This window comes from Heptranchias perlo, chromosome 5 (assembly GCF_035084215.1).
Source record: "Heptranchias perlo isolate sHepPer1 chromosome 5, sHepPer1.hap1, whole genome shotgun sequence".
Taxonomy (NCBI): domain Eukaryota; kingdom Metazoa; phylum Chordata; class Chondrichthyes; order Hexanchiformes; family Hexanchidae; genus Heptranchias; species Heptranchias perlo.
In genome coordinates, this window is record NC_090329.1 from 24,749,058 (window position 1) to 24,764,643 (window position 15,586).

General features: G+C 40.9%; 1 protein-coding gene across 5 annotated transcripts in view; it reads right to left on the bottom strand.

Annotated features, from left to right (window-relative positions):
- The window catches only part of sipa1l2 (signal induced proliferation associated 1 like 2), a 393,092-nt gene that overhangs the window by 245,345 nt on the left and 132,161 nt on the right, over positions 1–15,586 (bottom strand). For all 5 annotated transcript variants that reach the window (XM_067984149.1, XM_067984146.1, XM_067984148.1 and 2 more), the window contains exon 3: positions 6,251–6,384. In XM_067984149.1, the coding sequence (XP_067840250.1) occupies positions 6,251–6,384 (134 nt within the window). The remainder of the gene's footprint in view (positions 1–6,250; positions 6,385–15,586) is intronic.

The window sequence follows — 15,586 nt, forward strand, 5'->3', positions numbered from 1 at the left end:
TTAGGAGCATAATCAGGCAAAATCCGACACCGAGCTACATAAGGAGATATTAAAAGATGTAGGTTATAAGAAGCGTCTTAAAGGAGGAAAGAGAGGTAGAGGCACAGAGAGGTTTGGTGTGGGAAATCCAAAGCTTAGGGCCTAGGTAACCACCAATGGTGAAGCGATGAAAATTGGGGATACACAAGAGGCCAGAACTGGAGGAGCGCAGAGATCTCGGGGGGGGTTATAGGGCTGGAGGAGGTTACAGAGATAGGGAGGGGTAGGCCCATGGAGGGATTTGAAAACAACTACATTTCACGCTGCTCAATATTCGATCAACCCCAGTACTACAAGCACAGGCCCAGCATACCAACAGAGATCATTGCATCTTTTAAGGGAAGCGTAAATAAAGATTTGGTGTAAAGGAAGATACAGGACTATAGGGAGAGCATGGGGCAGAGGGATTAGTTTGGGATTGCTCTAGCAGAGGGCCAGCCCAAGTAAAACTACCAATACTTGATTTAAAAATCTTCCTCGGAGTTTGGGGTTAAAGCACTTTGCAGGAGCTCCAAATTGTAGCGGCCCACTCTATACCAGATCAGGAGATACTTGATGCCATTACTGGGTGGAAAGGTTGCCAATTCCAATACTCTGAATTATCCGAAGGGGTACCTTCCATACATAGACACTTGGGTTATCTTTGCATGTGTGCAATGATTGGGGCATTTTGTCATTAGTAATTCTAGAAAGTCGACATGCAGTTGCTCTCAGCTTACCCAACTGGCCCTAGGATATCTAATAATTAATGCAATCTCTCTACTTATCCACGGATAGATCTGTTGCCAGAAAATGGCTAGAAGGATTTGTTCCCCGAAATAGATCTTCAGACACTTCAGGATCTCCTTTCAGAGACAAATCAGTCAATGCATGATTGAACAAAGAGAAATATTAGAAGGGATGAAGGAAAGGATAACTGAACTACAGCAGGAAGTTTCAAGGCTACAGTTCAGTTTCCAGGATGCTAAATATCCCTCAGGAAAAATGTCTCTAAGAACCAGTCTTCTGGAAGGGAGGTTGGTCCAGAAACCATTTTGTGGATACAGAAGATTCTACTGTAGAAGAAAGGTGCAACTTGGGTAAATGAAAGAGAAATTCCAGCTGATGGCGCAGTGAACTTTGTGCCCACTGAGAGGTTGATTGGGTGCTTTAAAATCAGCCAACTGGCTGATTAAGGGATAGATGTGCACTCTGACATTGACTTGACTATAACTCTGGGCAGTAGCCAAAACAACACAAAGCAAGGTGTTCTGATATAATTTCCTGCAAATACTGAACTTAAAATGTGATTTTATAGCAACATGGAAGTATGTGATTTTCAGATCTATGATGGCCAGATTGAATGTTCTCCTCTTTCAACTTTCTTGAAGCACCGTAAATCAATAATGGGGAAAATTTTTTTGAAAATTGATAGAATTTCAAGCTCTTGAGGGACCAACGCATTATATCTAACAGAGGACAGACAGGAATATATTAGGAAACTAGTTACTCTCTGATGGGATTGCTCATGAACAAAAATGATATAAATTATAGTTTGAAGTACTTGGTCATATTTGCTCTTGTTAGTGTGGGAGCTGAAAAGTTGGCTGTGAGAAGATGAAGAGTGTTTCAACTCTGGTCAGGTAACCTCTTAAAATGGCTGATTCTGCACTGGCTTTGTTCAAAAATCTAGAGAATTAAAATCCATACAGCATTAAAAAAATAAGATGCCTGCAGTAGAAAAGTCACAGATAAATAAAGGAATCTGTTCATGGGACAAAAATGAATAATTCACTGGAGCGGTGTTCTTATTTATAATCTGGACAATTCAATCTAGCCAAGTAATTTTGTAAAATGGTTGATGGGATTTTTTTTTAAAACAAAAGAATCATTCTGTTCTGCTCAGAAGACAAACAAAATTGGTGCATGTTAAACGTCACTCGGGGTAAAAAAAAATGCCTGTAGCGGTAAACTAAAACAAGATTTTAAAAAAAAATCACTGTACATCACTATTCACTCAAAGCAATAAAATAAAGGGGTGGAGTTAAAAGCTCATTAAGGTGTGAGATGGCAACAGATTGACTGAGGAGAAAAAATGGCCTTAACACACATAATGGGCAAAATTTTAACATAGCTTTGAGTGAATTATAATGTGCAGTGATTTTTTTAAAACCTTGTTTAGCTTACTACTATAGACATTAACTTATTTTTTAGCTGAGTGCAGTACAGGGGATAAAATCATTTTGGAAATAAAAATGGGCACAACAAATTACTGTTTCAAAGGTCACTGAAATGAAGAAAAAATACAAACTGGTCAAACCTCAACCTGGTGGCTCTGCAACTAAAGCAAAGGCAAACAATTCAAATGAAATCTAATAATTTAATCACATGATGAAATTGAAATTAAATGCATTAATCTGAGGAAACAAATTGAACAAAATATTGTAATTTTTAATCTAGAAACCACCTGTAAAACACAGGTCAGGTACGATTAATGGCTGTCAAATGTCTAGCAGACTGAAGCATCGAAATGGAGGAAGGGATCATATAGTTCACACACACCAATGCACTAGGAGAGAAAGGCATATGCTTTCCATGGACCCATTTAAGGTAACTGGTCAAGTGGTCATTACAGACCAATCAGATTGCTATATAAGTAATAGGGGTATTGGGCACCTGATTGTCAAGTTCCTTGGCAGAACGGCAGGCTCATGGGTCACGATTGGTGCAGACCAGACAGCAAGGAGCACACTGATGTAATTACCGAACAAAAATCTATTGATCTTAGTGGGTTGAAAATTTCAATTGACCCAACATCCACAGCCATTTGCAGGAGAGAGTTCCAGTTTTCCATTACCCTGTGTGTGAAGTGCTTCCTGATTTCCCTCCTAAATGGCCTAGCTCTAATTTTAAGATTGTGCTCCCTGTCCCATCAAAGGAAATTGTATCTCTGTATCTACCCTATTGAATCCCTTTATCATTTTACACATCTCAGTTAAATCACCCCTCAACCATCTAAACTCATGGGAATATAATCCAAATTATGCAAACTGTCCTCATAATTTAACCCTTTAAACCCTAGTATCATTCTGGTTGAATCTGTGCTGTATCCCTTCCACGGCCAATATATCTTTCCTGAGGTTTGATGTCCAAAACCGAATGCAGTACTACAGATGGGGTCTGACCAAGGAGACAGGGAATTAATCAGCCAAACGATACCCAAAACAGGTCCTAAATTCAACATTTTAAAAAGTTGGCTGGATAGCTGAAACCTCCAAAAATGTGACGATATTTTGAAGAAGATGGAAATGATCTCTCAATAAGCAACTTGTTCAACTCAAGCACAGGCTGAACTGTAGCCTCAGTTTCAGTTCAGGCCTCTTTCAACATTTTTTCTCACGTTCACAGCTAGTCCGTAAGCAGACCGAGCCCTTTATGAACCAAAAGCCGAGAACTTATTCTCTGCCATGTATAGGTTAGATTAATAGCTAATTGCTGTAAATTGCTTACTGGAGGGTACATGGAACGCCCACCATGTTCTCCCATCACTTCAGAAGACAGAAAAATAACATGCGGCCAGAATTGCATTTTTTTTTATTCGTTCGTGGGATGTGGGCATCACTGGCAAGGCCAGCATTTATTGCCCACCCCTAATTGCCCTTGAGAAGGTGGTGGTGAGCCGCCTTCTTGAACCGCTGCAGTCCGTGTGGTGAATGTTCTCCCAGGGTAAACTACTTGTACAAATTTATTTATAGGTGAAAGAATATACAGAAGCAAAAAATACACAGCAACATAATGATATAGTATAACACAATATTTGAATTAGTCTGACTACTTAAAAATAAGGAGACAATAGTCCAAAACCATTGCATCATTACTCTGCATATTGTTAGAAGCATAGTTTTGGATGTTACTTTACATGGGATGATTCTTCATGAAATCTCTATTGACACATAATAGGGGCTCAACACATGTAGAACCAAAGGCCCTAAGGAGGCCTCTGGGTTATATGGGTGTCTCTTTTTGATGTATAAGCATCATCTTTGAAGATCTGTCCTTAAATGCACATCAAAGCAAACAGTGCAATAATAATTCAGGAAACAAGTCTCTTCTCAGAAGTGTTCACACCTTTCCAATTGCATTGCGTCTCGACACCAGACAATAATTAGGAAACACTTCCATGTGCCTCATTATACAAGGAAGGATGCAAATAACAGATTTTATTAGATCAGGAGCTCTCTAGGCATGAGTCAGAAAAAAAAGTGTCTGAGCATCAGAAACCTCTTTTAAAAAATACTCCACACGTGAGTCTCTCAGCTGACAACTCAAAATAAATATATAAAAAATACACATCTTATAAGGCAAAAAAACTCTGTTTATTGCCTCCTTCTGAAACTCTGAAAGAAAGGCTTCATCTAAGGTCATCCCTCATGCAGCACCACACAATTTTGGGCTGACTATTTTCTTTTTATTCCTTTGCATCTTCAATTGGAATCAGAAATTTCACTGAAATTACAGAATAATCAGTGCAGAAGAACTTCCAGAATACCTTGGAAGCAACTCTATACTTTGAACATATGTAAACTAAAATCTGGATAAGCCTTTTGGTCTCCTTTACTAAGGAAAGCTGGTCACATCTTAGATCAAAAAGGCATCCCCCTCTTAAAGAGTAAATCAATTTGATCTATATGTCTGGTATGGGTCCTGAACCAGCCAAGCACAACAGTGAAGCTTCACAGAAGCTGATGGTCTTCCCTTTCTAAAGTTGGATTTGAACTCCAAGTTCTGGGACATGATTCCCCACCTTGATCCACAGCAGTTGCTGGGTCACTGAATATCCATACTGTCAAAGTTCCTGTAGCTTAAATAGGTTTATAAATTAACTACAACCTTTTGGTATATCTAACCAGAGGAAACGGACTTCACCACAAAGGGCTAACCAAAGGAACTGACAGCTAGATATTCAATAAATATAACCCAATCCTCAGGGATGTTTTAGTGATAATGTCAAGTTGGCTCAGAGGCAGTGTTAATGCAGAGGTGGCAGTGCTAACAAAAATATAATTCATATCCAATACTTCTTCAAAACAGTAATCTGCAGCATTACACACTTGAGGCACACAGTGAGAATGACATTCCTGCTTTGGCAGCGGCTTAGGCGGGCCAACTGAGACTGTGGTCTTTGACGTCAATGACGTGGTACACAGACCAATTTAAATGCTTGGCTAGATACATATACATAAGTGGGGAAAAGAACACCAGCTGATTTACTTGTAAAGGTTTTGCAGAGTAAAACCCAAGTGCCTGTGTGTGGAGCACCAGGTCTGCTATCCTCACTTTGATGAGAACGAAATTCACTGGGAGCAGAGGACGTGGGGGCAGGGAAGAGAGAAACTTAGCAGGAAAAAAAAAGCTTCTTTAGCTTGTCTCCGGAGACTAATTTATGGGACTGACACTACAAATTATTGCTGAATATGAATTTTGTTGTCATTATTCATGCAGGAAATGTTCTGGTTAATTAAAAACCTTTTGATCACAGGAACAAGCATTGCTAAGTCAAATTAACTGCTTTCTTTAGGACATATCTTTACAGAATACTAATAGTGCTACAAAGCTATTAAAATTAGCATTGACTAACACGAGGTGAAGTTAGAGTACTGGCACTCTCAGTTACAGGGTCTACATCCAAAACCCAGCCATGATTCTGATTTGCACTGCAGCTTCCCACACGAGGGGAGTTTGCCAGAAGAACTTCACTGAGAATTCAAAAGAACCATCAAGCTGATTTTTGAAAAACTTTTGAGGCTGTAAGAACAACTTACTACAAACTAAACTATTTTTCAGCACAGAGAAACACCAAAACTGGTTAAAACATATTCTTATACTGTACATGAAGACATTCAAAATTGCTGCTGCGTGACAAAGATCGACAGGTACCCTTTTAGAATGAGGCCTCGTAACCAATAGAATGGGGAAAGCTCATTACCTGAATAACCAGCACAAGAGCACAAATCTCTTAAAAGGTGAAAATCCTCCACCTTGCTAGGATGATGGCAAATCCCACTTGTATGTAAAGACTGAATATACAAGAAAGGATAATTAATGCACAGGATTGATTTCAAGGTTGGAATCTCATCTCAGGATTTAGCCTAATTTTATAAACATTCCATGTCCAACATTTGGCAAACCTGCTTTAAAAATGAAATATATGGCAACATCGATAGAATCTCACCTCACTGGTCCGGAAAGCTATACGGTAGTTGTATTGCAGCCCATCCTTCTCCTTTGATTCATCTAGCTTCTCCCTGCGAATGCTGACAGCCACGGGTCCCAGGTTTTCATCAGTTCCAAAGTAGTTCTGATGTTCTGTGGAAAAGGTGGGGTGTGTCAGAGAGAGACGGACAGAAAAATAAAAAAGGTGTGAGTGCATGAGCAACTGAACACGCCTCAAACAAACAGCGAATGACTCTTGACAGGAGAAGCCTAATTGGAACTTTGCAGCTACTTTCTGTCCATGGTCTATCTAATTCACACTTAAATAGTTTTCTCAAATAAACAGCTGGCGATGCTCATGGGGCAGAAATTCTAATTAAGAATCATAAATAAACGTGCTATACCATCTGAGTTTAGATTGCTCTGGTTGACGATCATTGTGGTCAACATTACATACTGCTTTACCAGAAAAGATGTATGAAAAAAGAAAAGAAAGACTTGTATTTATATAGCGCCTTTCACGGCCACAGGACATCCCAAAGTGCTTTACAGCAAATGAAGTACTTTTGAAGCATAGTCACTGCTGTAATGTAGGAAATGCGGCAGCCAATTTACGCACGGCAAGGTCACACTAACAGCAATGTGATAATGGCCAGATAATCTGTTTTAGTGATATGGGCCGGAACCCTGGGGCGAACTCTCCTGTTCTTCTTTGAAATAATGCCGTGGGATCTTTTACATCCACCTGAGGGGGCAGATGGGGCCCCAGTTTAATGTCTCATCTGAAAAGCGGCACTTCCGACAGTGCAACACTCCCTCAGTACTGCACCGGAGTGTCAGCCTAGATTTTGTGCTCTCGCCTCTGGAGTGGGACTTGAAACCACAAACTTCTGACTCAGGCGAGAGTGATACCACTGAGCCATGGCTAACACCATGGATGGAGAAAGCCCTCCAATCTGACACTGTGCAAACCATCTCCTGAAATTGGCTCACAGGGTCAATATACAGCACCAAAAAATATTTAAACAACAGATGCTACTTTTTAAGTTTCTCTCTGACACAAACATGGACAAAACGAGTTAGCCTATCCAAATTCTATTTTCCCCATTAGACTGACATTGTTATTCTGCTACAATTTGACAGGGACATTTACTTAATTCTTCAAAATTACCTCAATATTTTTACTCATAAATGTTCAGAAACACTTTTTATTGCCACGTTTTCCATCTTTCTGCTTAAGGACATGGGTAATAACAGTACATCAACCGTATGTATCGGTTTGCATAATTAATGGTAAGACTACTCAGTGATGGGGTTGTATTGCTTCTTTACAAGCCAGCTCTGCAGGGAACTCTCCCATGTTATGCTAGTCAGATAAAGTTTGCATCAGTACATCACTGCGATTAAACCAACAACTGCCCTTCTTTCACATGACATCACAGAAACTTGGCCAAATGGTATAAATTCCGAATCCTCAGGGTTTACTGCAGTAACTTCATTTACAGACCATGTTTCAGGACACTGACAGCATAAAGCAGACACTGTTTCCTAAAATGCCGACTTCCCATCTTTGGCAGGCACTATGAATTAAATTAATACTAAAGAAAGTACTCGATCTGCTTCAAAGATTCAGGAAATTCATTAGCAGATACATTTCATGGAGATGAAGTATTTTATCTTGATGAATTACAATTACATTATGTACACAGAATAAATATAAAAAGATATTTATAGATACATTTAGGAAATGCAACCTCAATTTGATCAATAACTGCAAGCTAATAGACTTTCCAGCTTAACAGAGGATCTAGAACAGATTCTTCATTTTCTAGCCCAATACTTCTACAACGAAGCTCACAGGCACAGTGTCCTGTTCACCTGACAACATTGATGAGATAGGACTTCACTCCCTGGTCAAACTTGACACTGCAACTGATCCCCAGTACTAACATTGTACCTTGTTGGTAAAATATTGGCCACTGTGTCACTGTAGCATTAACAGTGTACTCTCAAGTCTTTGGGAATTGTTGCCCTCCCCCCTCCTCCCGTTAAATTACCATGAAGTCATCCCTGCTGGATTTGAAAAGTTTGGAGCTATGCAAGGCTGCACAAAGAGCTCAGGGCTGAAGACAAAAGGCCAGCTGGAAGCTGCATAAATACAAACCACCTTTCTGAAACTGAACACCCCAGAACAGAGGACACCAGGAAGGAAGTTTTAACAAGCAGGGAAATGGATTATTGTGGCTGGTTCCAAGATGGAACCAGCAGTCAGTCACAGGCAGGATGGTCTCCACCTTACGCTGAAATTTCCATAATTCCACAAGTTCTTTTGGCGTTCAACTATGTGATGGGAATAAACCTACAACTTTAAGACATCCACAAGGATTTAAACATTCTAAAATTTTGCAGTTTGTATCTGAAACATTATGTAAAGTTTACTATACTTCTGTTTTTACTCTGTACACCAGGTTACTAGTATATCATATCAGACAAAAGGTCACCTGGTAATTGAAACAGGTAACAACAACTTGCATTTATATTGCACCTTTAACGTAGAAAAACATCCCAAAGCACTTCAGAGGTGTAAGCAAAAAAAAATGGACACCGAGCCAAAGAAGAAGATATGAAGAGGGGTGACCAAAAGTTTGGTCAAAGATGTGGGCTTTAAACACTTAAGGAGGAGAGAGAGATGGAGAGGCAGAGGGGTTTAGGGAGGAAATTCCAGAGCTTGGGGCCTAGGTGCTGGCTGAAGGCACAGCCACCAATAGTGGGCGAGAGGGTGGAGGTTTGGTTAGGACCAATTCGGTGCTGTGGAAGGGGCAGAAACCTGACTAGAGAAATTCAAACAGGGAGGTGGGGGAAAGATGGGAACGAATTTGGGAAGCAACAACACCTCAGGAACTTAGGCTGGAGATGGGGTGGTAGTTTACAAAGACAGAGAAGGGTAGAGAGTAAGGTTTTTTTTTAAAAAGAGGGGATGATAATATTGGTTTTGAAAGTTGGTGGGGGGGGGGGGGGGGCGGTGGGAGAGACAGGACCCGAGGAAAGGGAACCATTTACAATGGGGGCCAAGACGGACTGCAGTGGTTCAAGAAGGTGGCTCATCACCACCTTCTCAAGGGCAATTAGGGATGGGCAATAAATGCTGACCTCGCCAGAGACGCCCACATCCCATAAACGAATAAAAAAAAGAACAGAATTTTAGTGGCCAGCAGTTTAGTGGGAGTTGGGTCAAGGAAACAGGAAGTGGGACTCATGGACGAGATAAGCTTGGAGAGATCACAAGGCAAAATAGGAGAGAAACAAAGAGAGATGCAATTTCAGGACTAGCGAGGAGGAGCCTGAGGAGGAGTTAAGCTTGGTGGGCAAGAAGGGAAAGCAGAAGCAGCTTGAATGAATGGTCTCAATCTTAATGACAAAGAACTCCATGAGCTTTTTGTGCCTGAGGGTATAGGGGACAGGGGAGAGGGGAGGGGAGCTTAAGGAGACAGTTGGTAGTGGAGAAAAGGAACTGGTGGGGGGGCTGGCGGAGTTGTATTTGCTCTCCAGATAAGCAAATGCATTACAGGCCACAATCAGCTGAAACAAAAATTTCCCTTCTATAGTGGAACTATAAGTAACATGTTTAATGTTCACATTTTAATATACTTACACAGATAAATCCAGTTTTACATATTAATTCTGTCACAAAATGCACACAGATGCCCAGTTGAACAACACTTTAAATGACTTGCAATCGATTGTAAACAGGTCTTTTTGCATTTGGAGAGACAATGTCTGGTCAATCATAGCACCTTATTTAAATGACATTCCCAGACTTCTGAAGAATGCCAGCTTGAAATACAGATCGCCTTGCATTGACTTGCTATCCGTTCTTTCATTAAAGAGTTTTAAAAACTTTCTTCTGAAAGAATGGATAGAAAGTCAATATAGGTCAAAGACAATCTAACTGCAGTGGCTAGGCTAGATTCTTGTATTGCATTGCATGTACAGTTTATGTCCTTCATGAAGATGATTTGTACCTTTGCCTATATCAATGTGCTGAAAAGACAGAATATCTACCTTATAGCAGCTTCTTCATTCTTTGAATTATACATATCCTTCACAAACCATAGCCAATGTTCTGGAAAAAACCAACACTGAGTATGCACATGGCAATGTCATTTGGACACTGCACATAAGGCAGTGCTACACCTAGCTTCCTACTCCAACATCATATAAAGCACCAAGACCTACACCATTGCATCAATTTAAACTGAAGTTTAAACAAACTAGTTCCCCCTCAAAAAAAACATCTGCAGGGCTTGCAAGAATGAATGGGTGGGATCTTGGTGTGTGGAGTATATCATTTGAAGAATAAAGACCACACTACCATGCAGATAGTCATCAATCTTCATTCAGTATTCTCCAAACACCATGGGAACAAAGGAGGGGGAGGCCCTGTATGAGGATCACAACACAAGCTATAAAGGATCAAAAAGTATGCTGCAGTGAAGTCCGGGCAGTAACGTGTAATGTTCTGCATTTCAACCTTGTACACACCATCAATTGGGGCCTGACTGAGAAGCTTGAAACAGCAGTGGAACATGTTTTAACCCATCCCCGTTGGCTTTTTTTCTTGCAAAATGATAGCACTTCACGTTGCAGTCACCCAGCCATTTGGTTAACTACTGCTTATTCATAGGTTTGCCCTGAGTCCTTGCATCACAAGAAACGATAACCATGGAGGGCGACCTTAAGAGTTGTGAGGGCACCTCCAAAATGGCAGAGTGTCTGCTACTACATTGACTATCCATGGTAAATGTTGAGCCAAAAGAGTAATCTGGTGATCCAGCAGACGAGTAGAACTGCATTTTTCCAAAGGGGGCAGGAGTGAATTGTGTCCCATCCCTCCCTCAATGGGCAGCCCTCAAGACTTTTAATTGCATAGATTCATTGTACAATTCAAATATAAATTGGGTTTATCAGCAAGAGCTGGATATATCAAAAGAGACAGCCTACTTTGAAGTGGGAGAGCTAACTATAATGAATGCCCAAGCTATACTGCAGCAAGGAGTACACTATCAGGGCATGTTTAAACAAAATCGCTGGCAACGCAGAGCTCCGCCTTCAACTCCTGGAGAAATTTCCAATGATTGAAGAGTGTTGATGGGACAGTGAAATCTTTCCAGTCATTTGAAGTTAAAACAAGAGCCTGCAAGACGCCTGGAATTTTGTAAGCTTTTAAATGTTATATTGCAGCTGGTATGGATCACAAGGGCCCACAGGACCTTGTCTTCAGAGGGGTGTCTCATTGCTGCTTCTGTGGGAGATTGTCAGCCTCATCCTGCAGGTCTCCATCAGAGCAACGCAAAAAAAAACTTTGCTCAAATGATTCTGCAGTATGGGAGCAAGGAACAGAGTACGTGCTAAATTGAACACAGCTACAGGATGCTGACCAGGAAGGAGATCTAGCGGTTAGGGTGGATAAACCTATGAATCCATCAGCATAATCCATAGTTTAAAAAAAAGGCAAGTTAAATATTGGGTTGCATTAGCAAAGGCATGGAGTAGAAACCTGAGGCTTTCTTGTTGTTAAAGAAGATGTATCATGTGCAGTTTTGGTCACCTAATTATACGAAGGATTTTACTGAAGGTACAGAGGGCTGCAATATTGATTCCCGTTATTGAGGGGTTCGGAGATGAGCCACTCATTGCAGAGTGCTCAGCCTCTGCGCTACTCCTGTAGACAAAGTGTTGATACTGTTGGTCCAGTTAAGCTTAGTCAATGGTGACCCCCCACATCCCCCCAAAAAGTTGATGGTGGGGGACTTGGATGGTGCTGCTGTTGAAGGTCGGGGGAAGATAGCTGGGCTTTCGCTTGCTTGAGATGGTCGCTGCCTGCATTTATGTGCTGTGAATGTTACCTGCTATATGTCAACCCAAGCTTAGACATTGTCCAGGTCCTGCTGTAAGCTGGCAAAGGCTGCATCACTTCCTAGGGATGGCCAATGAAACAAACAGTACAAATGAGTTCGAGACAATTAGATGCATTTCTGGATAGAAAATAGAAGGGAAATGGGGAGAAAGCAAGATAAGTGGGGTCGATTAATGAAAAAGGAACAAGCTTGTTGGCCTTAATAGCTTTTGTTCTAATGTAAAAATTGCAGTATAACTGGGACATAAAAACTGAACAGGAATGGGCAATGCTATATACTGATCCACTCAGTCATGTGCTCTTGCAGTAATCAATTTCTGATACTAGACAGTATTAGCAACCAATACAAACATTCTAGTAACACCTATAACTAAACCATCAAATTGGTTCAATCTCTGGCATTGTCAGGTCTGCTGATCTCAGCTGGGTGGCTGTAGGGATACTGTAACTGGCCTCATCAGCCCTGGGTTAGGGAAGGGAAATACAGTCTGGGTTAACATGCCTGGCCACCGGCGGCGATTCCTTACGGAATTGCAGGCATGGATGTTAGCAGAGGACAGGATACGGCTTGGACGTTACGCCCCTGCCTTGAAATAGCCTGTCAATACTCAGCATCAAGGTTCACATGTGAACAACAGCCACTTAGGTAATCTACCAGAGAGTAACCATGGAGTCATACTCAAGCAATGCAGCAATACCTTCAGAGAGGGGGAGGAAATTGGTGGAGAAAAACTGACAGGAGGAAAGAGAGATAGATTTAATCCATCTCAGAAATTTAGATGCCAATGATATGTTTACCAAGATTCAAGTGCATGTGTATTAGACTCTCACTATAATGTTACATATTTATAGCTCTTCTGCAATCATTTCACATCATTGCTGTGTTTAGATTGGCACTAAGACATTTTGGCTAAACGATTTCTCTTAACTATAGCATTGTAATATAAAATATGTGTTTGCAACAGTTTGATCTGAATTTCTTCTATTTCAGATGTCCAATTTATTGGATCTGCGTGTTAAATTGTAGCTGTATCAACTGTATTCTTGTCCAAGTAGCTGCGGCTTCTAAAATACTGAAGTCAAGTAAAGATAAAATGGTTTGTCAATCCAACCAAACACCACTATTGTTTCTTTTACCTTACTTATATTTTTGGTGAATTATTGCATTCATCAGAACACGAGATATTAGGTGAAAAACCTAACATTAGCGTCAAGTACTCCCAGGTCAGGTACAGCACAGCCAGACTGACAGCAAAGCTTCTCTACTGTGCCACAACAGTAACATTTAATCCAAACTTTAGAAAAGCACCTTCTACTGCACTAGTATGAACGTAAGAAATAGGAGCAGGAGTAGGCCACATGTCCCCTCGAGCTTGCTCCGCCATTCAATCAGATCACGGCTGATCTTCGACCTCAACTCCACTTTCCTGCCCGATCCCCATATCCCTTGATTTCCTCAGAGTCCAGAAATCTACCTATCCCAGCCTTGAATATATTCAACGACTCAGCATCCACTGCCCTCTGGGGTAGAGAATTCCAAAGATTCACAACCCTGAGTGAAGAAATTCCTCCTCATCTCAGTCTTAAATGGCCGACCCCTTATCAAGCGACTATGCCCCCTAGTTCTAGACTCTCTAGCCAGGGGAAATAACCTCTCAACTTCTACCCTGTCAAGCACCCTCAGAATCTTGTGCTTCAATGAGATCACCCCTCATTCTTCTAAACTCCAGAGTATAGGCCCATTCTACTCAACCTCACCTCATAGAACAACCCTCTCATCTTCAGGAATTAATCTAGTGAACCTTTGTTGCACCGCCTCTAAGGCAAGTATATCCTTCCTTAGATAAGGAGACCAAAACTGTACACAGTATTCCAGGCGAGGTCTCACCAAAGCCCTGTACAATAGTAAGACTTCCTTACTCTTGTACTCCAACCCCCTTGCAATAAAGGCCAACAATCCATTTGCCTTCCTAGTTGCTTGCTGTACCTGCATGCCAACTTTTTGTATTTCTTGTACAAAGACACCCAAGTCTCTCTGAACATCAACATTTAATAGTTTCTTACCATTTAAAAATATTCTGTTTTTCTATTCTTCTTACCAAAGTGAATAACCTCACATTTCCCCACATTATACTCCATCTGCCACCTTCTCGCCCACACACTTCACCTGTCTATATCCCTTTGCAGACTCTGTGTCCTCCTCACAACTTACTTTCCCACCTAGCTTTGTATTGTCAGCAAACTTGGATACATTACACTTGGTACCTTCATCTAAGTCATTAATATAGATTGTAAATAGCTGAGGTCCAAGCACCGATCCTTGCGACACCCCACTAGTTACAGCCTGCCAGCCTGAAAATGACCCATTTATCCCTACTCTCTGCTTTCTGTCCGTTATCCAATCCTCTATCCATGTTAATATGTTACCCCCAACCTCATGAACCCCTATAACCTTTATATTTCCCACACCAGCCTCGTGTTCTCTCAAACGTAGACTGATAACTTGTTGCCAATTGGCACCAAGTTATGAAAAGTTTTCTGCCGTGGATTAGCTCTCATTAGGAACTGCGCTCAGGCTGGCTACTCACTTCATTTGGGATCCCTATACACAGCAAGGACAGACAAAATTTTTATCTCATTAGATTGAACTGTGCTCCTTTGTCCTGTGCTACAATTACTTTTTAATTTTATTATTGCTAATCAGCTGCTAAATTTCTATTTGTACTTCTCAGATTTGGGTATGACTCTATATAGCATTTGGATATTTCTTTCAGTGCTGAAGCTATAAACTAATTTACCTTATGTAAGCAGAGCGACACATAATACTACAAGTAGAGCTATAAGACTGAGCACTTAAGCAGGGTATTGGAGTAAGATCAGTGCCTGTTGAACCATACCTCAGTAAATGTCAGCACCTTCAAGAGAGATGGGGAGAAAATTAATTTACTAACTTGAATAGGACTAATTTGCAAGGTTATGGGGAAAAAACTAAGGGACTAAATTGGACAGCTCTTTCAAAGAGCCGGCACAGGCACAACAGGCCGAACGGACTCTTTCTGTGCTATAAGATTCCACGATTCCATGAACTGCTTCTGAACTACACCAAGTGATTTAAAACTGAGTGCTCTGGCACCAAGAGATGTTTCAGATCCTGACGTACAGCTACTAAAAACCGTCACTGGGATTGCTGTGGGTACAATGGAGGTCATCTGTTAGTGACTATGCAGCTACTATTTTAATCAATAAACAGGAGCAAACATTATTTAATCGATGAGCAATCTGCAGACAGGTCAGATTCACTTCCTGCAGCACACAAACAGGAACACTTTGGTTACTAACGTCCGGATCAGCTCATTATTTTCCAGAGCCGTTTTTCTGGTATTTTTCTAAATGAAGAAAATAATTAAACCTTTTAATAGCTAACAGTGATAAAATGAT